Source organism: Myxine glutinosa, unplaced genomic scaffold, assembly GCF_964187855.1.
Source record: "Myxine glutinosa unplaced genomic scaffold, kmMyxGlut1.1 SCAFFOLD_2604, whole genome shotgun sequence".
In the NCBI taxonomy this organism is placed as follows: Eukaryota; Metazoa; Chordata; class Myxini; order Myxiniformes; family Myxinidae; genus Myxine; species Myxine glutinosa.
The window spans coordinates 1-25,105 of NW_027618698.1; the positions used below are offsets into that span (position 1 = coordinate 1).

The 25,105-nt window shown below is 43.1% G+C and overlaps 1 protein-coding gene across 4 annotated transcripts in view; it reads left to right on the forward strand.

Annotated features, from left to right (window-relative positions):
* Positions 1-6,786: 6,786 nt before the first annotated feature.
* LOC137424626 (ubiquitin carboxyl-terminal hydrolase 54) overlaps positions 6,787-25,105 on the forward strand; it is a gene marked incomplete at its 5' end in the record, with an annotated part of 45,373 nt that continues 27,054 nt past the window's right edge. For all 4 annotated transcript variants that reach the window (XM_078769454.1, XM_078769456.1, XM_078769455.1 and 1 more), the window contains 5 exon segments: positions 6,787-6,869; positions 8,059-8,164; positions 17,823-17,972; positions 20,389-20,538; positions 21,677-21,845. In XM_078769454.1, the coding sequence (XP_078625580.1) occupies positions 6,787-6,869; positions 8,059-8,164; positions 17,823-17,972; positions 20,389-20,538; positions 21,677-21,845 (658 nt within the window).

Consider the following 25,105-nt stretch of genomic DNA (forward strand, 5'->3'; position numbering starts at 1 on the left):
CCACGAAATTAAAAACACCTCACAGCCATAAAACACGTAATAAAAATGCCTCACCACCACGAAATTAAAAACACCTCACAGCCATAAAACACGTAATAAAAACACCTCACAGCCATAAGACACGTAATAAAAACACCTCACAGCCATAAAACATGTAATAAAAACACCTCACCACCACAAAATTAAAAACACGTCACAGCCATAAAACACGTAATAAAAACACCTCACAGCCACGAAATTAAAAACACCTCAACACCACGTCATTTAAAAACACCTCACCACCAAGTAATTCAAAACCCCTCACCACCACGTAATTCAAAAACACCTCATCACCAACTAATTCAAAACAACTCACCACCACATAATTAAAAACACCTCACCACCACGTAATTATAAATACCTCACCACCACGTAATTCAAAACACCTCACCACCATGTGATTTAAAAACACCTCACCACCATGTGATTTAAAAACCTCACCACCACGTCATTTAAAAACACCTCTCCACCACGTCATTTAAAAACACCTCACCACCACATAATTCAAAATACCTCACCATCACGTGATTCAAAACCACCACATCGTTATTAAAAACACTTCACAACCACGGAAACAAAAGTTTGAGGGAGTCGTTAAATGACAACACAGACTGCCCAGATGTGTAGATACATACAGTAGATAAATGACATGTACCCGAGTTGCCGTTTTGTCATGGTTTAAACCAATCATAATTCAAACAATTATTTTGCACAAATGTATTTGTAATACACGTGATATCACATTTTATAAACAATTGAAGTTGAAAACTTAAGTAGGGGAAAAAAAATTTCCCAAAATTTTCCATAAAAGAAATTGGAAAATTTTTCAAAAACAATACCCTTAGGACATACCGATGGGAGAGATATGTGCAAACCAGAAGTTTGGTACGATTTCACAAAAGTTTGAGAAAGTCGTTCAGTGACGAGACAACACAAGACAACACAGGACAGGACAGACGCTGCACAGATATATATATATATATATATATTTATATATATATATATATATATATATATATATATATATATATATATATATATATATATATATATATATATATATATATATATATATATATTTATTTATTTATATATATATTTATATATATATATATATATTTATATATATATATATTTATATATAGATATATATATTTATATATATATATATATATTTATATATATATATATATATATTTATATATAGATATATATATTTATATATATTTTTTATATATAGATATATATATTTATATATATTTTTTATATATAGATATATATATTTATATATATATTTTTATATATATATATATATATATATATATACTGTATATATATATATATATATATATATATATATATATATATATATATATATGTATATATACACATACACACAGACTTGGCATTTAATATGGAATATTTTTTTTGTGGGGGTGAACTTACTTTTCAAGATGACTTAGAACCAAAAGTTCATTAGAATTATGTTGAAATTATTCTAGATTTTGTTAATGTGTCCTTTAAAAGAAACAAAAACCACATTTCACATTTTGAAACAAATAAATTGATCCTTGAAAGTGATGTAAACTGATATCGAACTCAATTCACGGACAGTACTGTGTTAAATTTGTGTACGTTTTCCAGAAGTATCTCTTTATTTTGCACATTAGCCAAATTTTCTTTCAACAAAAACAAAAGTTAAATTATGACTGGGATTACGGACAGTAAAATTACAGTTCAGTACTTCGTGTAACCCCCACGAGCATTCAGGAGAGCACGTACACGTCGAGGCATGCTGTTCATGAGATTTGCCAAGGTTTGGACAGGAATCGCTTGCCATGCAGTGAAAATAGCCTGCTGCAATTCACGCACAGAGGTCGGCTGCTGGTCCAAGTTGTCGATTTGACGCGTTAATTCTGCCCACATGTTCTCTATCGGATTCATATCCGGGGACATGGCATGCCACTCCATATGCTCGACACCACGGTCAGCAAGAAAATGTTGGATCATGCGAGCATGATGAGGCCGTGCATTGACATCTTGGAAGGCAAAGTTTCCTCGAAAGGCTGCACGAGCAAATGGAAGCAATGTTTCTTCCAGAATGGCCCTGTACTTGAACTGGTTCTGGTTTCCATTCAGAACAACCAGGTCAGTTTTGCCCCCTGCATGAAAAGCAGCCCAAACGGTCACCCCACCACCTCCAGCTTGGACTCTTGGCACAATACAATCTTCGTTGTAGGCTTCATGCACTTGTCTGCGTACTCGGTTGCGGCCATCTTGACGATAGACCAGAAATCTAGACTCGTCACTGAAGGTCACGTGATTCCAGTGTCCTGGCTGCCATTGACGGTGCTCTCTGGCCCACTGCAATCGGCGCTGGCGGTGTTGTCTGGTCAGGCGTCGCTTTCTCAGGGGACGCCTGGCACGATAGCCTGCTTGAACCAGTCGTTGGTTGACTAGCCTTCTGGATACAGGCACATTTGTCAGTCGCTGCCACTCAGCCCTAAGCCGATTAGCTGACTTGGTACGGCCATTGCAGACTAACCGGTGCAGCTGACGATCATCTCTCCTTGTGGTTCTGCGTGCACGTCCTGGCCTCGGTAATGGAGTAGGGACACCCCTCCGAGCATTTCGTTTCAGGATCTTTGACACCTGACCTTGAGTGATGCCATACTGCCGAGCAATAGCACGCTGTTTCATGCCGTAATTCGTAAAGCCACCATTCCATGACAAACAGCATTGTCGAGTTGACGCACCATCTCCAGAGGAAGCGGCAATAACTTTTGGAGATGTGCAGCAGTTGTTTTCCACTACTACAGAACGCAACAACCCTTGTATACCCGACTGTGAAGCCAATCATCAAATGCACCTGTCCGTACATTTTGCCACGCCACCTGTGATATAATCCTGTTGTTGACTTCTTGCTGCGACAGACAATCAGTGACATGGTTCTTTAAACAAATAAATCACCAAAGTGTAAAAGAAACTCACCAGATTGATATACTGAGTTAAGAAAGTAAACCCAAGTCAAGAAAAAAAATAATTCCATATTAAATGCCAAGTCTGTATATCTATCTATCTGGAAGCAGAGTGTCAGGAGAAGGGTTGGCGAGTTTCTTGTCAGCCATTTGAGGTGGGGTGTAGAGGGTATATTGGAAATTCCTTTTCTACATTTCTTGCTCGGCTTGGAGTGTGTGGGACAGAAAGAAGGAGGATGTGTGACAAAGTGGCCCAGGTTGCCTTGAAAGGCCCACTTTGGATATGTTGGAAGTTTATGGAGGTACGTCGAACGGTGTAGGTTGAGGTTGTGGGTGGTGGTTCATTTCAGTCTAAGGGGGTAGTGACTGAGCACGGAAGAGAAGTGTGTGTGTGTGTGTGTGTGTGTGTGTGTGTGTGTGTGTGTGTGTGTGTGTGTGTGTGTGTGTGTGTGTTGTGCAGGAGTGTGTGTGTGTGTGTGTTGTGCAGGAGTGTGTGTGTGTGTGTGTTGCTTTCCAGGAGAGTGTGTGTGTGTGTTGCGTTGCAGGAGAGTGTGTGTGTGTGTTGCGTTGCAGGAGAGTGTGTGTGTGTGTTGCGTTGCAGGAGTGTGTGTGTTGCGTTGCAGGAGTGTGTGTGTTGCGTTGCAGGAGTGGGTGGGTGTGTTGCGTTGCAGGAGTGGGTGGGTGTGTTGCGTTGCAGGAGTGGGTGGGTGTGTTGCGTTGCAGGAGTGGGTGGGTGTGTTGCGTTGCAGGAGTGGGTGTGTTGCGTTGCAGGAGTGGGTGTGTTGCGTTGCAGGAGTGGGTGTGTTGCGTTGCAGGAGTGGGTGTGTTGCGTTGCAGGAGTGGGTGTGTTGCGTTGCAGGAGTGGGTGTGTTGCGTTGCAGGAGTGGGTGTGTTGCGTTGCAGGAGTGGGTGTGTTGCGTTGCAGGAGTGGGTGTGTTGCGTTGCAGGAGTGGGTGTGTTGCGTTGCAGGAGTGGGTGTGTTGCGTTGCAGGAGTGGGTGTGTTGCGTTGCAGGAGTGGGTGTGTTGCGTTGCAGGAGTGGGTGTGTTGCGTTGCAGGAGTGGGTGTGTTGCGTTGCAGGAGTGGGTGTGTTGCGTTGCAGGAGTGGGTGTGTTGCGTTGCAGGAGTGGGTGTGTTGCGTTGCAGGAGTGGGTGTGTTGCGTTGCAGGAGTGGGTGTGTTGCGTTGCAGGAGTGGGTGTGTTGCGTTGCAGGAGTGGGTGTGTTGCGTTGGAGGAGTGGGTGTGTTGCGTTGCAGGAGTGGGTGTGTTGCGTTGCAGGAGTGGGTGTGTTGCGTTGCAGGAGTGGGTGTGTTGCGTTGCAGGAGTGGGTGTGTTGCGTTGCAGGAGTGGGTGTGTTGCGTTGCAGGAGTGGGTGTGTTGCGTTGCAGGAGTGGGGGTGTTGCATTGCAGGAGTGGGGGTGTTGCTTTGCAGGAGTGGGTGTGTTGCGTCGCAGGAGTGGGTGTGTTGCATTGCAGGAGTGGGTATTTCTGTTGCAGGAGTGGGTGTGGTTTTGCATGAATGTGTTTTTGTTTGAGTGGTGCATGTTGTAAGGGTGGTGGTGGGTGTGGTTTTTTTTGTTGTTGTTTTTTGGTGTGTGAGTGAGTGGATGAGGGGCTGTTTATTCTGGGAGTGGAGGCAGTTTTGTTGTTGTTCTAGTCTGTGTTCTCACTGGCTGGGGGTGGGGGTATGTAAGCATCCGGGTGGAGGCGTATGTAAGCATCCGGGTGGAGGCGTATGTAAGCATCCGGGTGGAGGCGTATGTAAGCATCCGGGTGGAGGCGTATGTGCCCCTGCTGGCCCACGTTAGCTGACCGTATCGAGGTTGAAGGGCCAAAACGGGATGATGCTGAGGATCTCGGCTGAGGACCCACTCAGTGAGGCACATTTGTGACCAGGTGTGTTTTGAAATTATATATATATATATATTGTTGCGGATCTCAACGTCGGCCTTTCCTCTTACCAAGGGGGGATTAGTCCCCTTGTCTTTTACTAGCCGACGTGATCCGGGGCTATGACGTTCCTTCTGGACGGCGTTGAATAGGGTGGTAGGCCAAATTATTCCTATTACCTAATTACCAACGCCTCCCAGAAAGCAAGGAAATAACCCCGCCCGAATCACGGTTGTAGTGGAAACGCCAAGCGACAGCGAGCCGTGATCCGAGCTGTTAACAAGAACTAACCCGATCTGAGTGGTTCCGAATCGTGCCACGCTTACCCAATGGAGGAAAGGACTGATACGGTTGAATTAGGAAGAAACAAGGAATAACAATTGGTTTATTTACAATTTGTACAGGAAGGAGGAGTGAAGCTTATACAGTGAAGCTTATACAGTCTTAACTTATCCCAGGACACGGGCCCGTTTCACTCTCAGACACACTCACACGGGGATGTAGAAGGTCAGCGTGACGGTCCAGGGATGATGGCGTCCAGGCAGTCGCTCCGGGTCCCCGACTCGTGAAGCAGATGGTCAGAGCGGCAGAAGCTCCCCGCGGGTCGTTTACGCAAAGCGGACAGTTACAGGGCGAAAGGCATGGCTGGCTGGCGGTTACTGGCGACCACGTTTTAAATGCGTACGTTTTAAATGCACTGGCGCTATATGCGCTCCAAATACCGCTCAATGGGCGCTCCCCAATGCAAGTTCAATAGCAGACGTGCTATTTCAAAGCGCGTATCCGCTGCAGTCCTTTTCCAATGCGCTTTCCTCACGAGGCCTCTTTGCACAGTCACGTCGCATCAGTCCTTTTTACCAAGCGCGATTTCTTCAGTCCTCTTTCGTGCGCAAATCGTGCCAGTCCTGTACAAGGGCTTTGTGCGCGTGTTTATATAGTGCCGCCCAGCGAACCCTCTGGAACTTGCCAGCCGCGCCCTTACCACGCCCCTTAAGCCATGCCCACCGAGCCCTGGTTGGTTGTTGGCTCTTACCGTCTCGCTGCCGCTCCCCAACCTCAACGCCGGCTACACCCTCTCTCAGGCCTACCTCGTGGCATTTGGCTGGTTTCGAGCGAAAACCCTTGCCAGCAGCAAACGCTGCTGGCAAAGGAGGTGGATTAGCCGAATCAGGGCGTGGGATGGATGCTGCCCAACGAGGTAGATTTGGAGGGTGGGCCGCAAAATGAATGGGGCCTACTCTTATTTCTTTTACACAACGCAGGTATCACTAATGGAAATGACCTTATTCTCACACATACTATGACATAACTAATGTTCAAAGGTGGCCTACGTGTTGCTTGTGGACTAACTATGGGGGCAAACCTTTAACCTTTAATGATGGTATATGTACATTCTCAGAACCATAACAATATATATATATATATATATATATATATATATATATATATATATATATATATATATATATATATATATATATATCTATCTATCTATATCTATATATATCTATATATCTATATCTATATCTATATCTATATATATCTATATATCTATATCTATATCTATATCTATATATATATATATATATATATATATATATATATATATATATATATATATATATATATATATATATATATATATATATATATATATATATATATATATATCTATCTATAATTTTTTTTTTTTTTTTTTTTTTTTTTTTTTTTTGCGTGGGTATACAAATTAAGTTTTGTGGTGTGGAAGTGAAACCCTTCTGTTAGCAAGCGCCGAGACCACTCCCTTTTTTCCGGATGAAGTGACAAGCAGTTACTGGTAAGGTGTGTGCAGGGATGGGGATGTGAGCAGCTGTCTTACTTTGCATTTATTTTTGCAGTGTGTTTGTAACACATGTGGGGCCACATCCGATCCGCTGCCCTTTATCCAGATGATCCAGTACATCTCAACGACAGCATTTTGGTGAGTGGTTTAACTCTTTTCTTTCATAACCTTTGGTATAGTGATGCTGTTTGTTATTCAATGGTTCCACAGTTGAGACTGCCTATTGGGCATATGGAAGGCCAAATTGTGCCCTATGGGGAGGCATACAACAAAACCATGCCCCCAGGTGGAGTTGACATCCATTCAAGGGGGTGTGGTCAGTCCGGATAACGAAGCAATTAAGATGGTCAATTAGTTTGTCACTTATAAAACTAGACATGCCACAATACTGATAATAACAAATTAAACTTTATCAAAATGGGCTGTGCATGGAGTAATCTAAAGATTGACCTTATCTTAACTACTTCATTCTATGTGAGATGCAGCAGGCTGTATGACGTAAAAACAACATGCAGATGCAAACACAGACACAAGGTGAAGAGACTCTACAAATTATAACACACGGGATTAATAATCTCTAACTGTACATGATGTACATTTCTGTACATGATTATACATACTGATACATTTCATTTCATTTGATACATTTCTGACATGATGATACATTTCTGTACATGATGTACATTTCTGTACATGATGCACATTTCTGTACATGATTATACATACTGATACATTTCATTTCATTTGATACATTTCTGTACATGATGTACATTTCTGTACATGATGCACATTTCTGTACATGATTATACATACTGATACATTTCATTTCATTTGATACATTTCTGACATGATGCACATTTCTGTACATGATGATATAACTGTACATGATGCATGATGTACATGATGTATATGAAGTACATGATCACGACAAATCAACTTCTGGTTAAATTAGACATTAAAATGTGCTGCATGGCTTTATTCTGTGGCCTTTGATGGGGCCTTGTGCTGCATTTTATATATCTGCAAAAAAAGGGAAGCCAAACGATGAAAATACCATCAATTAATTAATGGGAAGCCAAACGGACGAATAACTTTTATGAAAGGCTTATTGTGTGAGGCCTCATTGACATTCTGATTTAGTGCCACAATTTCTACTGCCAAGGCAACTTCACCTGCCATGAGCTAATCTTTGCCAGTTTGGACCATTCTACACTGATCTTTTGTATTGAGTAAATACCCCATTGTTTGTCTGAAATGTTTGAGTTTCTGGAAGGCTTGGCAATTCCATAGACATGACTGTGCTGTTGGCCGACTCATGTCTTCCTAGCGACCAGGCCTTTGCAATGGAACGACAGCATGGAGTTCTGAGTGCTGAGGACTATGGGAAAGTCCTGCACATGGCTAGCACTATGGGAGACTACCGCTGTTGTCCAGTATGTTTGTTTTTTCTTCTTCTGCAAACCAACAGGACACATTCACATACTACTAATCCATTTTTAACCTCCACTTCAGAATTTACTTAAATACGCATATGAAGGTGTCTTATTTGGGGCCTAAGCCTAGAATCCTTTAGCGTAATGGTTTTCATTGTGCTAGGTTCCTAAACATTTTTAAATAAACCTTGTAGTTTTCCTCAACCTATTTGAAGTAGGATTTGTCGGGTAGATTGGTGAGAGTAAAGGAAAATAAGAACAAAATGTTTTTATTGCTAATATTCGCAAGTCTGTCGGATAAGAGCGAACCAAACTTGTGAGAAAAATGCCTGCCATATTTAGCCAACTGATAACCTACGATCTGAGTTCCACTTCATCCAACTATTACAGATAAATATATTCCATTACATTTTGACATGTATGATGGCTTTCTGTAAACTCATAACCAAAACCAAGATGGTTCTGTACTGGTAGTTGGTGTTGGAACAGCTGAAATTATCTCAACCACTTCATGCTCGAGTTTCCTTCAATATGTGACTTTCAAAATGACGTATGGATGCCAACAAGGCCCTGTGTGTGTGCGTGTACGCTTGCGCGTGTGTGCGCTTGTTCGTTTAGAACGAGACAAACAATAGATTTATAACCATCACAGCTCCCATAGGTCCCTCCCACACCCCCCTCTCCTAATATAATTTTTAACTTACCCTGTACATTCAAACGCCCCAGATACGTCCTTCACATCGGTGTTCAGAAGCACCCAAACCAAACAATGTGTCTCCCTCAAGGAAGTCTACCTCATACATCCAGCTTCCGCGTAAATATAGCTGGCACAAGCTTTGTGTATTTTCATGTCACCAACACAAGCTTTGTCGAAGAGTTGGTTACCATTATTTGGTAATGACGTACAGCATCATCTTTCCAATTACAGACGTCCATTAAATAAATCACCAAGCCAGAAATGTTCACAGGAGGCACTCCCACAATGGTCAAAGTTCATTCATTGGGCGCAATCCGTCGGAGGTTTGTACACATGTTCGGAAGCTTGCAGTATTGTCAGCTGCCCATTTGGCGAGCTAAGAACGTTCTCCAAGTCTTCCGGGCACAGCCCCTTTCTCTCAGGTATTTTCCAAGTATTTTAGGCTTCTTTTAGATGCTTTGTGAGCCAATTTAGGTGACAATCATAGTCTCGCACACACAATATACTTTATGGTGCCTCGGAACACCGCCGTTTCAAGGGGTGTCTGCACATGTGCACCAAGCATTCTGAGGTGGATTATGTCATTTTGAAAGTTGCATATTAGGCCGAGAAAAAGACATTTCCGGTCTCTAGTCAGCGCGCGCATCGATTTTGACCCTGCGCGTCAACAATTTTTTTTTTTTTTTTTTAAATTTCCAACGGTACCTACAAAATCGTGCGCCTGTTGTTGCCCGGCCAGCGCGCTATCTCGGGAAATACGGGTCTGTGAGGGTCGCCATTGGTATCAACGTTCGCGCACGGTTCTCCCCTACAAAACTGCATTTAGTTTGTCCAAATCCAACCAGCCGTTCCAAAGATATGAGTAGTTTTGTGTACCGTGCCGTCATGAATCCAATCGGCTGGATATTGTCATTTATTGAAACGAAGACGTTCTTTGTCGGGTTCGTGTGAAGCAACCAGAAGGCCTAGAGAGCTGCGGGTAGTCTCGTTAGTTATGCCTGGATCCTATCTCGTTTGTCATGAAGTTGTAAGTGTCTGTGATAATCTGGTGGACTGGGAGAAGAGATCGTGGGAGACCATCGGTCTGTTAGACCACTTGCGCATGCGCAGTGTTGACGCGATTGATGCATTGGAATGTTTGACGGTACGGCGAGGCGATCTCGAGAACGAAATGGCAGTCAATAATATGCTTGAAGAACTTAATGATTTTCAGAATAAATACATTTTAAAATAACTTAAGCTTGTGTTCATTATTTACAAAAAGGCCTACTAGTCCCATTGGCTGTCTTTAATTTATATCTGGACGGCACCACAGCAGATGAGGAGGACCGCAAGGCATGAGGACACAAAAAACAACACCTTTATATGTGCAATCCATGCTTTTTAAAAAAGAAAAAAAAAACCGCATCGCCACATCAATTCTGGAAGTTTGGTCTGACCAGAGACCAGCAATATTTTTTTTTTGGCCTTATTTATGTGTTTTGCATTTGCACAAAAAGTAGTCATAATGTACATATTTTTGTAAACGTTTGGTTTAACATCCATGTTTTTGTCCTCCTTGCATCCACAATGCCCTTATTTGGTTTTAAATGTCAAGCTTCAATTGGGGGTAGACTCCACAGGGCTGTACAGCACAATTGTGCAATGGTCACATACATTTGCAAAGGTTTCAGTGGTGCTTTATATCTTGGATGGTCATTTTCAGACTTTGTCCTAATCAGCAATACAAAACTTGTTTATACCAAATAGCAAAAGTCACTTCTTAAACAAGGGAAGTCAGTAAGAGGGGTTGTAGGGACTAATCTGCCTCCAAGGAATTTCACATATTTAGGGAGGTTTCAGTATTGTATAGAAAATGCATTTGAGATAGATTTGGAACTAAAAAGGTAAATTGGAAAATGATGTAGGTTCATGCATAGTGATACGTTTTGTTTGTGGTATGAGTGCAGCTTTGCGTTTGTTGTCTGGCATGATTTACACTTTAGAATTGCCCTTTAGAATTACCCTTTAGAATTACCCTTTAGAATTACCCTTTAGAATTGCCCTTCAGAATTACCATTTAGAATTACCCTTTCGAATTAAACTTTAGAATTAGACTTTAGAATTTGACTTTAGAATTACCCTTCAGAATTAGACTTTAGAATTAGACTTTAGAATTAGACTTTAGAATTAGACTTTAGAATTAGACTTTAGAATTAGACTTTAGAATTAGACTTTAGAATTAGACTTTAGAATTAGACTTTAGAATTAGACTTTAGAATTAGACTTTAGAATTAGACTTTAGAATTAGACTTTAGAATTGGACTTTAGAATTGCCCTTTAGAATTACCCTTTTTTTTTTCTTTCTTTTTTTGTATACAAGATCGAGGCTCGTGAAAGAGCGAACATTAATCACACAGAAAGACAAACCGACACATAAAACATATAACATCGGGAGCGGTAGACAAGATGGGGAGAGAGGAGGAAGGACACAAACACAACATTTGAGAGCAGGGACTGAGAGACATCGAGAGATCTGTGAGAGGGAGAGGGCATTGGGGGGCGGGGGCATGGGAAGGGGGGGGGGGTGGGAGAGGTATAAAACATATGGACACTGCCAGGACTTCCAGGAAAGAAGTTGGAATTTCAAACAAGGTGGATCTGGGGTGAATTAGCGGGGGTAGAAAAGATCAAGGTTTTGGATGGGGGAAGATAAGAGATGGTGGTGAACAGCTGTTTTAAAGACCTGGAGGGACGAGTGGGATTGAAGGGAGTGAGGGAGTTTGTTCCAGAGGCGGGAGAAAAGAGGAATTAAAGAGTGAAGTTGAGCAGAGAGCCGAGATTTCGGCAGTTTAACCATCAGAGGGTTGCTGGCAGATCTTGTGCGACCTGTAGGAATATTTGGGGGACAGAGCACAGAGAGAGCTTGGGGTGCAAGGCCGGAGAGGACTCGGTAGAAGACAGAAAGACCACCTACCTGCCTGCGGTGAGTGAGTGAAAGGCCCTCAGAGATAGCTTCATCACGGGAGATTCCAATAATTCTGAAAGCTTTGGTTTCGACAGCGTGAAGCCGAGCTAGGTGTGAGGCAGGAGCACCAGCCCATAGGGGAGAACAGTATTCCATTGAGCTGCGGATGAAAGCCTTGTATGTGGTGAGGAGCTCAGGTGTGCCGAGGAAGGACTTCGCACGACGGAGGATGCCCAGTCGGCGACTGGCTTTGGAGGCCAGCTTGGAAATGTGGTTTTCCCAAGAAAGATCATGGCAGATAGTGAGACCCAAAAGCTTGAGCGACAGAACTTCTTGGAGAGGATTGTTGAGAAAGTAGATGGGAGGGTTGTCCAGTCGATCTTTTCGGAGAGACATAGTAAGAGTGTGAGATTTGTCAGGATTGAAAGACATGTTCCACTTGTTTGACCAGTCTGTGATTTTGTCCGTCTTCAGAGAGTGAGGAGGCTGCAGACTGCCGTTCTGAGGGAAGAGGAATGGAGCGGCAGAGAGTGGAGTCATCAGCAAAGAGATAGAGAGGATTTTCCAGAGAGTCGGAGAGATCATTGATAAAGACCAGAAAAAGCACAGGGCCCAGAACACTGCCTTGGGGAACTCCAGCCTGAACAGGAAGGGGAGTTGAGAGAAATCCATTCAGGGCCACACGTTGACTACGACCAGAGAGGACGTCCGCAAGCCATGCATGGAGATTTCCATGGATACCATAGGAGGAGAGTTTGGTGAGCAGAGCTGGGTGCCAGACCGTATCGAAGGCACGTGATATGTCGAGGGAGACGGCTCTGATTTCCTGTTTGGCATTGAGGACCTCCATCCATTGTTGAGACAGCAGAAGCAGCATGTCCAGAGTAGAGTGACCTGGTCTGAAACCAAATTGATGATCAGAGATCAAGCCATTGGAGAAGAGGAAAGATTTCATATCCAAAGCAATGATGGATTCCATGACTTTGCTGATAATTGGGAGCAGGCTGATTGGTCTGTAGTTGCAAGGATCTGTTTTTGCACCTTTTTTGTGTAAAGCGGTAATGTTTGCTGATTTCCAGGATGCTGGCAGATGACCTTGAGCAAAAGAGAGGGTGAAAAGGACAGAGAGAGGGTGAGATAGAGCAGCAGAGCAGGATTTTAGGACCCGTGGGCTGATGCCGTCTGGTCCAGTTGCAGAATCAGAGTCGAGGTTAGACAAAAACTCCTCCACCTTGTCAGGAGAGAAGGACACAGAGTCCAGGAGCAGTTGGGTTCGACTGGGAAGGGTGGGAACAGAGAGAGATGGGTTTGGGACAAAAGATTTTGAGGCAAACACAGAGTTGAGGCATTCGGCTTTGTCACGTGCGATGTCAACTGTGTGGCCATTTGAGGTAAGGGAGGGGATGGAGGGGGAAAAAAACACCAGAAACGGATTTGACCAGACGCCACCAGAATTTGGAGGAAAGAGAGAGGTTTGAGAGTTCATTCTTGAGTGTGGAGAGATAGCTTCCTGGCACTCCTGAGGGTAGACACACACTTGTTCCGAGCTTGGTGGAAGGAACTGAGATTGCCTTCAGTTGGATTTGCCTTCCAAGAGGCAAAGGCAAGTTGTTTCAGGGCAACTGCCTCACCACAAGATTCAGTGTACCATGGACGGGAGGAAGGGTAAGACAACTGAAGACGAGATGGGATAAATCTGTGCATGAGAGAGCAGTTTGCTTTGGAAGAATTCCCAGGAAGAATTGATGTCAGAGGCAGTGGAGATGGGAGACCAATCCAGACGATTGATGGCTGCTTGAAGACCGTCCCAGTCGGCCTGAGTGAAATGCCAGACTCGTCGACGCTGAGGAGGCTCTCTGAGAATGGCCAGAGAGATGTCCACTTTGACGAGCACATGATCAGAAGAACCGATTGGAGCAGAAGAAGAGCAGCAGACATTAGCAGGGAAGTTTGTCATAACCAAGTCTAGAAGAGAAGATACTCCATTGGCTGAGATCCGGGTCGGGAAATTGACAGATTGTGTCAATCCCAGTGAGTCACAGAAGTCCTTTGCTGAGGTTTCATGACTGGTGAGAGAGGAACCCACACCCAACCAGCTGGCATGATGACAGTTGAAGTCACCACATATGAGGAAGAGAGAGTTGGGATGAGTGGATAAAAGTTGGTCCATGTTGTCAGACAGTGAAATGTAAATGGAGTCATCACTGTTTGGCGGACGGTACAGAACACATATGAACAAAAGGTGGGAGCGGAGAGGAAGCCGTAGCCAGAGGTACTCTTGGGGGTGAGGAGGAGAGAGGGCAGTGCAAGGAGAGTGAGGAAGAGAGTTTTTGATAAAGATAGACACCCCACCACCAGGACGAGGCTCAGGTCTATCATACCAGAGGAGGGAGTAACCAGGAAGAGATATTAAGGAATCAGAGACATCTTGAAGGAGGAACGTCTCTGTTAAGCAGATCAAGTCTGGATTGTCAGAAGCAACCTGTATGGAGAGATCAGTCAGGTTTGAGCGAAGGCCCCGGATGTTTGAGGTCCATACCGTTAATGAAGAGAGAGGGGGAGCATCGGGTACAGGACAGGGGAGGGGATGAGTAGGGTAAGATGAAGGATGAGAGGGGGAGGTAGGGAGAGCAGTTGATAGTGTGTCAGAGATTACAGAAGAGTTCCAAGAAAGGGAAGGATGAGGAGGATGAAAGGTTTGATGGTGAAGGGATGATGCACAGTGAGGGGTTGTTTGAGGGGGGGGCAGAGGAAAGTAGAAGGTTGGGGGGGGGTTTAGGTATGAGATAGAAGGGAGACGAAGTGGGGAGGAGGCAGCTTTGAGGAGGAGGAGGGGGGAGGAGGGAGAATTGGAGAGGAATGGTATGGGGGTAGATTTGAATGGGAGGGGTTGGGGGGGAGTTTTGAAGGGGAGGAGTGAGGGGGGAGTGTAGGAGGGGAGGGGCAAGGGGGGAGTTTAGGTGTGGAGGGGCAAGGGGGGAGTTTAGGAGTGTAGGGGCAAGGGGGGATTTGGAGGGGAGGGGCAAGGGGGGAGTTTAGGAGGGGAAGGGCGAGGAGGGAGTTCAGGAGTGGAGGGGCAAGGGGGGAGTTTAGGAGTGGAGGGGCAAGGGGAGAGTTTAGGAGTGTAGGTGCAAGGGGGGGGGGGATTTGGAGGGGAGGGGCAAGAGGGGAGTTTCGAAAGTGGATGATTAATCAAAGACAAACATTGATAACAAATTGGGTTTGTTGTGATTTTCAAGTTAGCAATCCGATTCAGAACGATGGAGGAGGGGTGGAATGAATGTGAATTTAGACCATGTAGTAAGGGAGACGTATAAGAGATTGAATTTCTTTTTTTTGACATGGAATGAGATGGAGAGGAATTTGAAAAAAGCCTTTTAAATAGGAAGAAAAACAGCGTGTTGTAATATAATAATAATAATAATAATACATTTATTTTATATAGCGCTTTTCAAGAAGCCCAAAGACGCTTTGACAGAGTACAAAAAAACAAGTGCAAAAAGACAAAAATCAACAGGTAAATAGTCAAAGCAAAAGGAAGGAGAAGGAGAAGAGATAGTCAGGGGTTAAGTGCTGTGGGTTAAATGTTGAATGCAGTGTTGAACAGGTGGGTGTTGAGTGATGTTTTGAATGTGGTGAGTGAGGAGGAGTCTCTGATGGTGTGAGGTAGTGAGTTCCAGAGGGTGGGAGCAGCGATGGAGAAGGCCCTGTCCCCCCAGGATCTGAATTTGGTCCGCATGGGGTGGGGGGGGGGGGGTCAGGAGGTTGGTACCAGCAGAGCGGAGGTTGCGGGTGGGAGTGTGTCTGGAGAGGAGGTCAGTCAGGTAGGATGGGGCCAGGTTATGGAGGGCTTTGTAGGTCAAGAGGAGGATTTTGTACTGGATTCTCTGGGGGATGGGGAGCCAGTGAAGCTTGTAAAGGACGGGGGTGATGTGGTCACGGGTCCGGGAATGGGTGAGTAGACGGCCAGCGGAGTTCTGAATGTATTGGAGTTTATTGGTGGAGGGGACAGACCACTGAATAAAACACTGAAGGGGAAAGTTTATACATATTTAAATAATATTAAAACAGAACCGTAAACAATCTTATATGCACAAAGTACCAACGGGGGGAGAGCTGAGAGGGACCACCACGAGTCACGTGAACAGGGCAAAAGGTGGATGGCAAGGAGATAATGGCGGCGGGCGAACAGCACACCTGGACAGAAAGTACAGGATGAGACAAACAGCACACGTGGAGAAAGGAAAAATAAATGTTTTTGGTTTGTTTTTTTTTTCGTTTTTTTTGGGGGGGGGGTGGGGGGATTTACTAAGAGCCAAGCAAAACACGATGTAGGGGAGTTAAGTAAACAAACACCGATGGGGGTACAAGGCCGCACACGCGGAGCAGAACACGATTAATTAATTACGAGTTACAGGAAATTCAAACCAAAACTAACTATAAACAAACAATATTACGCATGGACGATAAAATAACGAGTTGAAATTTGACAAACACACGAATGAAAAAATAACCGCTTTGGATGCCCGGAGAGAACCAAGCCTCAAGGTCGGAAACTTCAACAACTAGGCCACGTGGCGCGAAATACTCCTTAGAACTTTAGAATTACCCTTTAGAATTACCCTTTAGAATTACCATTTAGAATTACCCTTTAGAATTAGACTTTAGAATTAGACTTTAGAATTACCCTTTAGAATTACCCTTTAGAATTACCCTTTAGAATTAGACTTTAGAATTAGACTTTAGAATTAGACTTTAGAATTAGACTTTAGAATTAGACTTTAGAATTAGACTTTAGAATTAGACTTTAGAATTAGACTTTAGACTTAGACTTTAGAATTAGACTTTCGAATTAGACTTTAGAATTGCCCTTTAGAATTAGACTTTAGAATTAGACTTTCGAATTAGACTAGAATTGCCCTTTAGAATTACACTTTAGAATTACCCTTTAGAATTACCCTTTAGAATTACCCTTTAGAATTAGACTTTAGAATTAGACTTTAGAATTAGACTTTAGAATTACCCTTTAGAATTACCCTTTAGAATTAGACTTTAGAATTAGACTTTAGAATTAGACTTTAGAATTAGACTTTAGAATTACCCTTTAGAATTAGACTTTAGAATTAGACTTTAGAATTAGACTTTAGAATTAGACTTTAGAATTAGACTTTAGAATTAGACTTTAGAATTAGACTTTAGAATTAGACTTTAGAATTAGACTTTAGAATTAGACTTTAGAATTAGACTTTAGAATTGCCCTTTAGAATTACACTTTAGAATTGCCCTTTCGAATTGCCCTTTCGGATTGCCCTTTCGGATTGCCCTTTCGGATTGCCCTTTCGGATTGCCCTTTCGGATTGCCCTTTAGGATTGACCTTTAGAATTTGCATATCATGGATTGAGAAAGGTTCTTATTCTTTTTTTGTTTTACAGATGGAAGTAAGGAAATAAGTAAGCCAAATATTGAAGCGGCATCACAGCTTATAAATCATGCCACTCCTCTCTGTTCTGTCTCCCAATAGCGAATGCACAAAGTACTGTTCAACGGCAAGTTTGTTTTTGGATTCATGTTCCGATTCGTGTTCAAAATACAACATTCAATTTAAAGAAGTTGTTTCGCGATCATAAACTGACCTTCACAGACAGAGGGATGGACAGGAACCAATTGCTTAACCCCACCTTTCGCTTCGCATGTGTGGGGTAATAATAGAGCGATTATCCTGTTACCTGCTGATCACACTTTGAAAGCATGAAAGAGGGTGAGGGGATGTGAATGAGTATATTACCCTGGACAGACTTCTTTGTTGTTCATCTGGTGGACGTTGGTTTCATTTACATGAACTTAAAAGTATTAGCATTTTCTTTAATATTGAAGATTATAATTGTCAGATTGTGAAATACTTTGCTGCTTTGTTGTATCCTAATGGTTGAACTTTGGGTTAATCCATAAAGTCGTCTTTCACCAAGTAAATAAAACATTTTTTGTGGTTTACCTCTGACTCTTCAATCTGCAGAGCAACTGTGGAGAGCAGCAGGTGCGAATTCGCAAGGTGCTCATGAATTCTCCAGAGATCCTCACTGTGGGACTTGTCTGGGATTCGGAGCATTCCAACTTCTCCGAGGATGTAATTCGCAGCCTGGGCACACGCCTGCAGCTTTCCAGTGTGAGGAATAAGTTTTACCAGCAGGGCTTTCATTTTCCTATTCCTGAAACTTGTGATGGAACTGATCATTTTGATTCCAAAATTGCTTTTGCTCATCTGCCTCTTCACTTTACTCTGTGTGGTGTTGCAAAAAGCAGACTGTGTGATGTAGGAGTCCTTTTTTCTGCATTGGCCATGGGACTGTGACCACGTGTTTCCTTAAAAATCCTTGTTTGAATACTGTATTTAGGGATCTTGAATAACGTGTTTGTGTGAGCATTAATTCCATAAATGGAAGGCCCTGGTTGAAATCTCATATCTATCTGTTGCATTGTAATGACCTTGTTCCTTGAAGTGTCATTATTGTACAGATTTTAAAATACTGTACAGAATAAAAAACAACTCGACTTTATCCATAATTTTCCAAACAAGGATTCATTAAAAAAATATCTGTGGCCCATCTGGTGTGGTGTAGAGCAGTAAACTGTAGTAGGCGTAGAGCAGCAACGAAGCAAGCTCTATCTGGCGTAGAGCAGCAACGAAGGCTGGAAAGGGTGGAAATGCGAATGGTTCGGTGGATGTGCGGAGTATCGTTGAGAGAGAGGAAGACAAATGATAAATTGCGAAAGATGATGGGAATAGAGCCTGTGATTGATGCTGTGAAGAGGAACAGGTTGAGATGGTTTGGTCATGTGTTGAGGAAGGATGAAAGTGACTGGGTGAGAAGAGTGATGGAAATGAATGTCGAAGGAAGTAGAGGACGGGGAAGACTGAGAAAGACTTGGCTAAAGATGGTGGAAGAAGAAATGGGGGCAAGGGAGTTAACAAGGAGAGATGCAGAAAATAGGGCAAAATGGAGAAGATTGTCATGGGGACCGCAAGGCTAACCCCCACTCTTGCAGGGAAATGGCCTTAAAATGCCTGTTGTATCTGGTGTGGTGTAGCTATAAAATCGGTGGTCACTCTGATTTACATTAAAAATTGCTAAATTTGTTTGTAATCGATTAATAATTTTGTATATATGTTTTTGTTTTCCTTTCCAGAGGTTGAAGCTCATGGAACAGCTAAACAACAGGGTGGCAGGAAAACTCTAACAAAGGGGCAGATGGGAACATTCAAACACTAATTACCAGTTAAAGCCTGTTCGGGATAATTTTGGGAAGTAGATGGTATTGTACCAGTTGATTATTTGGAGCAAACAGGTATCACCACAGGTGTTTAGTCCAAAATGCGAAAATGTTCAATATAATTAAAGAAAAGAGTTGAGAAAAGTTTGGCATAGGTGGTTGTTTCGTCACGGCTGTTCTCCCATTCACAAGTTGCTCTAGCAACCATTCATGATGCAGATTTGCATTGGTCATTCTCCTGACATGTTCAACGGACCTGGATTTTAATGATTTTAACATTATAAAGCTTAAAGAACCATATTTTTATTTATATGTTGAAATATAAATGAAAGGATAAATGACAAGACAGCAAGTTGACAGACCAGTTGAGGGGCAATGATTGGTCGAGAGGTTGATCGATTTGATTGGTCAAAATGGCGGTCTATTTGAATGGTCGAGATGGCGGTCAATTTGATTGGTTGAGACAGTGTAAAGAGGAGAACAGGCACACAAAAAACGTACAAACACGTTACAGTATTAGAAGGGGATTGGTAGGATGGGAAAAGGGTTCATGGATTAGTGAGAGTATAAAAATTGGGTGTAGCTACCAAGGAAACCACAAGGTGATGATGGGCAGAATTCTTCAGAGTGCAGCGCAGAGCGTGAGACAACAGACAAGTATGGTTTCACAAACGGCAGCCTAGTGGGATAAAGGAATGATGAGCATCTAGCCTATATTTATGGAGGATAACTAGAAGTTGGTTCCTGGAAAACAGTTTGTGACTTGAGATTGGGATGGACAAAGGGAAGAGAGCATGGCGGACATATCGATGCCAAATGTAAGGCAACCGAAAGTCGAGTCTTCATCATCTTCCAGTGGTGGGTGAGAACCAAACCCTGGGGCTCAACCCTAGATGGTGATACCAATAATTCAAAGCACCTTGTTCTGAACTACCTCCAGGAAAGCAAAGAGGAGAAACAAATTTATCAGCAACAATTACATTGTGTTCTCTGAATGAGAGGTTTGAGACAATTATTTGTTAAAGTTAATTCATTGGAGCATCAAATGGAGTCAATTACATTTTAGTGGGTCTATGGTGTCGCTCGTTTTTTATGCAAGACCCCTGACTTATTGATCAACCCTCAAATTAGGTAGGAACTGGTTTTGCTTGGACATTTGGCATCATTTTTCAGGCCAAATTTAAAATGCACATTTTACGCATGTACCTTTTTATGCATACACACATTTCCAGTGAAATACAGATTGTGAAGGAATGCTGAGCACCAAGTTCCAGGTCCATGACCCGAGAAACGTTGCCTGCCGCACTCAGATCTTCTACCGTGTGACAGACGAGAAGGCAAAGCGTGCGGAGCTGTTACTTGTCGGTATGGTGTGCTACTACGGTCATCACTACTCCACATTTGTGTACAACACGCGCAACCGCAAGTGGATGTACTTTGACGATGCCGATGTGAAGGAGGTACGTTTTGCGAGTCCTTCACGGAAATTGTTGGGGTAATGTTGAAAACCTTTTCTCATTCATAACGTGTTGAAAAGCTGTTGGTGTTTGGAATATAATTGGTTATTCAAACCTAGGGTCCCTGGTGTTGGGCTAGCGGCTAGGGTGCCGGCTTAGGATCCTCGGATCCTGGGTTCGAATCCCGGTCAATCGCTGAATTAACGCCAGGGGGGTTGACTCAGCCTGTCATCCTTCCGAGGTCGGCAAATTGAGTACCAGTTCACTGGTAATTCCCTGCTTGTCGTTAAAGGCGGCAAAAAGAGTTGGCGTCAGGAAGGGCATCCGGTCGTAAAACATTGCTTCAAAAAGGGGACCGAAAAACAACAACAACCACAGTTCCCGAAAAAGGCCAACCCCCGCTTGCGGGGAAAAATGGCCTCTAAAGGTGGTTTATTCAACCCTAGGATCCTGAGTTCGAATCCCGGTCGATCGCTGAATTAACACCAGGGGGGTTGACTCAGCCTGTCATCCTCCCGAGGTCGGCAAATTGAGTACCAGCTTGCTGGGATGAATGATCCCGGTGTGTACCCCGGTTTAGAATAGGTACACCGGTATCCCTGCTCATCGTAAGAGGTGACTAAGGGTTGGCATCAGGAAGGGCATCCGGCCATAAAAACATTGCCTCAAACAGGGAACCATGATTGTCATGGGGCCCGCAAGGCTAACCCCCGCTTTAGCGGGGAAAAATGGCCTCAAAACGATCATTCATTCATTCATTCAACACTGATACTGGAGCACAGGAAAGATGTCAGTGATGTGGTTTGTTTTTTTTCCTCACATCTGAGTACCAGTCTGTCACCAAAGATTTAAAGGACAAACTTCAACTTCTCTTGGCTAAATGCAATAAATATGTAAATTCAGGTGGTGAGAAAATTGCTTGCACGCAAGTTAATTTTGATCTGCACTGAAAATAAATCTCAATTTACCTTTTCTACTTTTGTGTTTTTATATTACTCTTCACTTTGATTATTCAGAAAAATTAATGTACCGGTATGTATAATTGTATATGTTGACACTATAGATTTATTGCCAATTGTTTAGATTTTATTTTGTTTTTGAGTGCACCAATTAGATGCTCTGATTTCCCTTGTTTTAACAGGTGGGTTCAAAATGGAAGGATGTGGTTGCACGCTGTATCCGCAGCCATTACCAGCCACTTCTCCTTCTCTATGCTGATCCTAAAGGAAGTCCTGTATCAACTAGTGAAGCTCCTTTAGAAACCACGTTTCTTGGCCCCCAACGCTCTCGCAATGGCAGTGTGGATTCTGGTTTGTGATGTGCTGAACTTGCACTCCTTCTCTCTAGTTCCTTCCTGTCTCCTATTTGCTTCTCAATTTGCTTTTCTCTTCTTTTTCTTTTTCCCTTTCTGTTTTTTCTCATTAAACCTCCTTGGCTTTCTTCCTTTCCTCGACGGTTATTTGTACTCTGCACATCTTTCTTTTTTTTTCAACCCGACACTCCCCCCCCCCCACCCCTTGCTTCTTTGAGCCTTGCCTGTTCCTCACTGGCATGAGTTAGTGGTGGAGCCTTCGGTTTTCTTTAACATGGATGCCTCCAATTCAACCCAAACTTTCTGCTGAGATGTATATACAGTGCATTCAGAAAGTATTCAGACCCCTTCACTTTTTCACATGTTGTTATGTTGCAGCCTTATGCTGAAATCGTTTAAATTCTTTTTCCCTCATCAATCCACACTCAATACCCCATAATGACAAAGAGAAAACAGGATTTTAGAAAGTTTTGCAAATTTATTAAAAAGAAAAAACTGAAATATCACATTGGCATAAGTATTCAGACCCTTTGCTAAAACACTTGAAATTTAGCTCAGGTGCCTCCCATTTCTCTTGATCATCTTTGAGATGTTTCTACACCTTGATTGGAGTCCACTTGTGGTAAATTCAATTGATTGGACACGATTTGGAAAGGCACACACCTGTCTATATAAGGTCTCACAGCTGACAATGCATATCAGAGCAAAAACCAAGCCATGAGGTCGAAGGAACTGTCTGCAGAGCTCAGAGACAGGATCGTGTCCAGGCACAGATCTGGGGAAGCCTACAAAAAAATCTCTGCTGCACAGTTCCCAAGGTACCCAAGAAGGTTCCCAAGAACACAGTGGCCTCCATAATTCTTAAATGAAAGAAGTTTGGAACAACCAGGACTCTTCCTAGAGCTGGCCGCCCAGCCAAACTGAGCAATCGGGGGAGAAGGACCTTGGTAGGAGAGGTGACCAAGAACCCGATGGTCACTGGCTGAGCTCCAGAGATCCTGTGTGGAGATGGGAGAAACTTCCAGAAGGACAACCATCACTGCAACACACCACCAATCTGGGCTTTATGGCAGAGTGGCCAGACGGAAGCCTCTCCTCAGTGAAAGACACATGAAAGCCCACAGAATCTTGTTTCTCACAGTCTGAGAGTCCTATAGGTGCTTTTTTGCAAACTCCAAGCGGGCTTTCATGAGCGGGCTCGTGAAAAATATTTCGACTTTTAATCGCAAAATTACCAAATTTATAAATCGCAAATTGGAAAAAGACACATGATATATCTTTTTTTGTGGGGTTTCAAGGGATAGGATAGCTTAGTGTTGAGGTGGTCTGAGCGTTTGGGTTCCCCTTTAAGCTCCAAGTCCTGCTAAAAGGCGTTTTTGTGATAAAACAGATACAATGTTTCACAACTTTGAAATTTTAATTTCATGTAAGTAAGTTGATTATTAGCTTTCCAATGCTCTCATTTATATGATTCTATGACATCAGGAACCCCATTAAAATAAAACATGCACACACGCACACTCACACATACACGCTTTTGGTAACAAGAGAGTTCATCGAACAACTTATCCTGTGTAGTCTTTTGAAAAAGGACACAGGAAGGGTCTTTTCAACTCTTGCTTTACGTTTCCATGCATGATATACATTGGCTTTGTTCGTGAACGTTGAATATCAGGCGCAATGGCAACCATACAAAGCAGATGGGTCAAACAGAAGTCCATAACTGAACCATCTGGTAACTCTTCTCAGAATAAACTGATGGTTTTGGCACAATCTTTGAGAAAAAGATGCTTAACAGATATTTTGAACGAAGTTGCGTTGCCAGCCGTCGCCATTTTTGTCTGAATCCCGCTGTTACTCTATCCCCACAGAGCATGCGCAATATATAATTGTTTGAGAGTGTGTACAATTTTGCGCAAATACTGCTAAACTGGAGATTATTTTTTACAAGTGCAAACAAGGCAATTTGTGTTCGACAGTGTTCAAATATATAATTCGATTGAAATAAAATAGATGTTGAAGTTGTTTAAAAAATAAAATAAAATAAATAATCATTCAATTGGAATTTTATTGCCGATTATATACCGTCTTTTATACTACTTTTTTTTGTGTGTGTGTACAAGATCGAGGCTCGTGTAAGAGCTTAACATTAATCACAAAAAGACAAACTGACATATAAAACATAAGATAAAGGGAGCGGGAGACAAGATGGGGAGAGAGAGGGAAGCACACAAGTACAACATTTGAGAGCAAGGACATCGGGAGATCTGTGGGAGGGAGAGGGCTTGGGGGGAGGAGGCACGGGAAGGGGAGGGGTGTGGGAGAGGTATAAAACACATGGACACTGCTAGGACTTCCAGGAAAGAAGTTGGTGTTTCAAAAAAGTGGATCTGGGGTGAATTAACGGGGGTAGAAAAGATCAAGGTTTTGGATGGGGGAAGATAAGAGATGGTGGTGGACAGCTGTTTTAAAGACCTGGAGGGAGGAGTGGGATTGAAGAGAGTGAGGGAGTTTGTTCCAGAGGTGGGAAAAAAGAGGAAGGAAGGAGTGAAGGTGAGCAGAGAGTCTTGATTTTGGCAGATTAACCATAAGAGGGTTGCAGGCAGATCTTGTGCGACCTGCAGGAATATTTGGGAGACAGAGCACAGACAGAGCTGGGGGAGCAAGGCCGGAGAGGAGTCGGTAAAAGACAGAAAGACCACCAACCTGCCTTGCGGTGAGTGAGTGAAAGGCCCTCGGAGTTAACTTCATCACTGGAGATTCCAATGATTCTGAAAGCTTTGGTTTCAACAGCGTGAAGCCGATCTAGGTGTGAGGCAGGAGCACCAGCCCAGAGGGGAGAATTATTATTTAACATTCTAAATAAGTTCTTCATGCCTGTTTTGTTGTCGACCGTTGTCGTGGGACAAATCGTTGTCGACCCAAATGGAATTAAAGGAAGATGGAAAAGATATATGGAAATGCTGTCGAATACAGAGAATGAATGGGATGGCAACATAGAGAGTAACCCAGTTTTAGGACCGGCAGAGAAGATAACTGAGAAGGAAGTTGAGGAAGCGATAAAAGCAATGAAGAGTAGAAAAGCGGGAGGGCCGACGGGAGTTGTGGGAGATATGTTGAAGGCAGCAGGAAGTTGGGGTGTGAAGAGAATGACAGAGATCTGTAATCTTGTGGTGAAAGAAGGCCGCATTCCAGTGGATTGGGAACTAAGTACCCTCGTCCCTCTATACAAGGGGAAAGGTGACCCTCTGGAGTGTG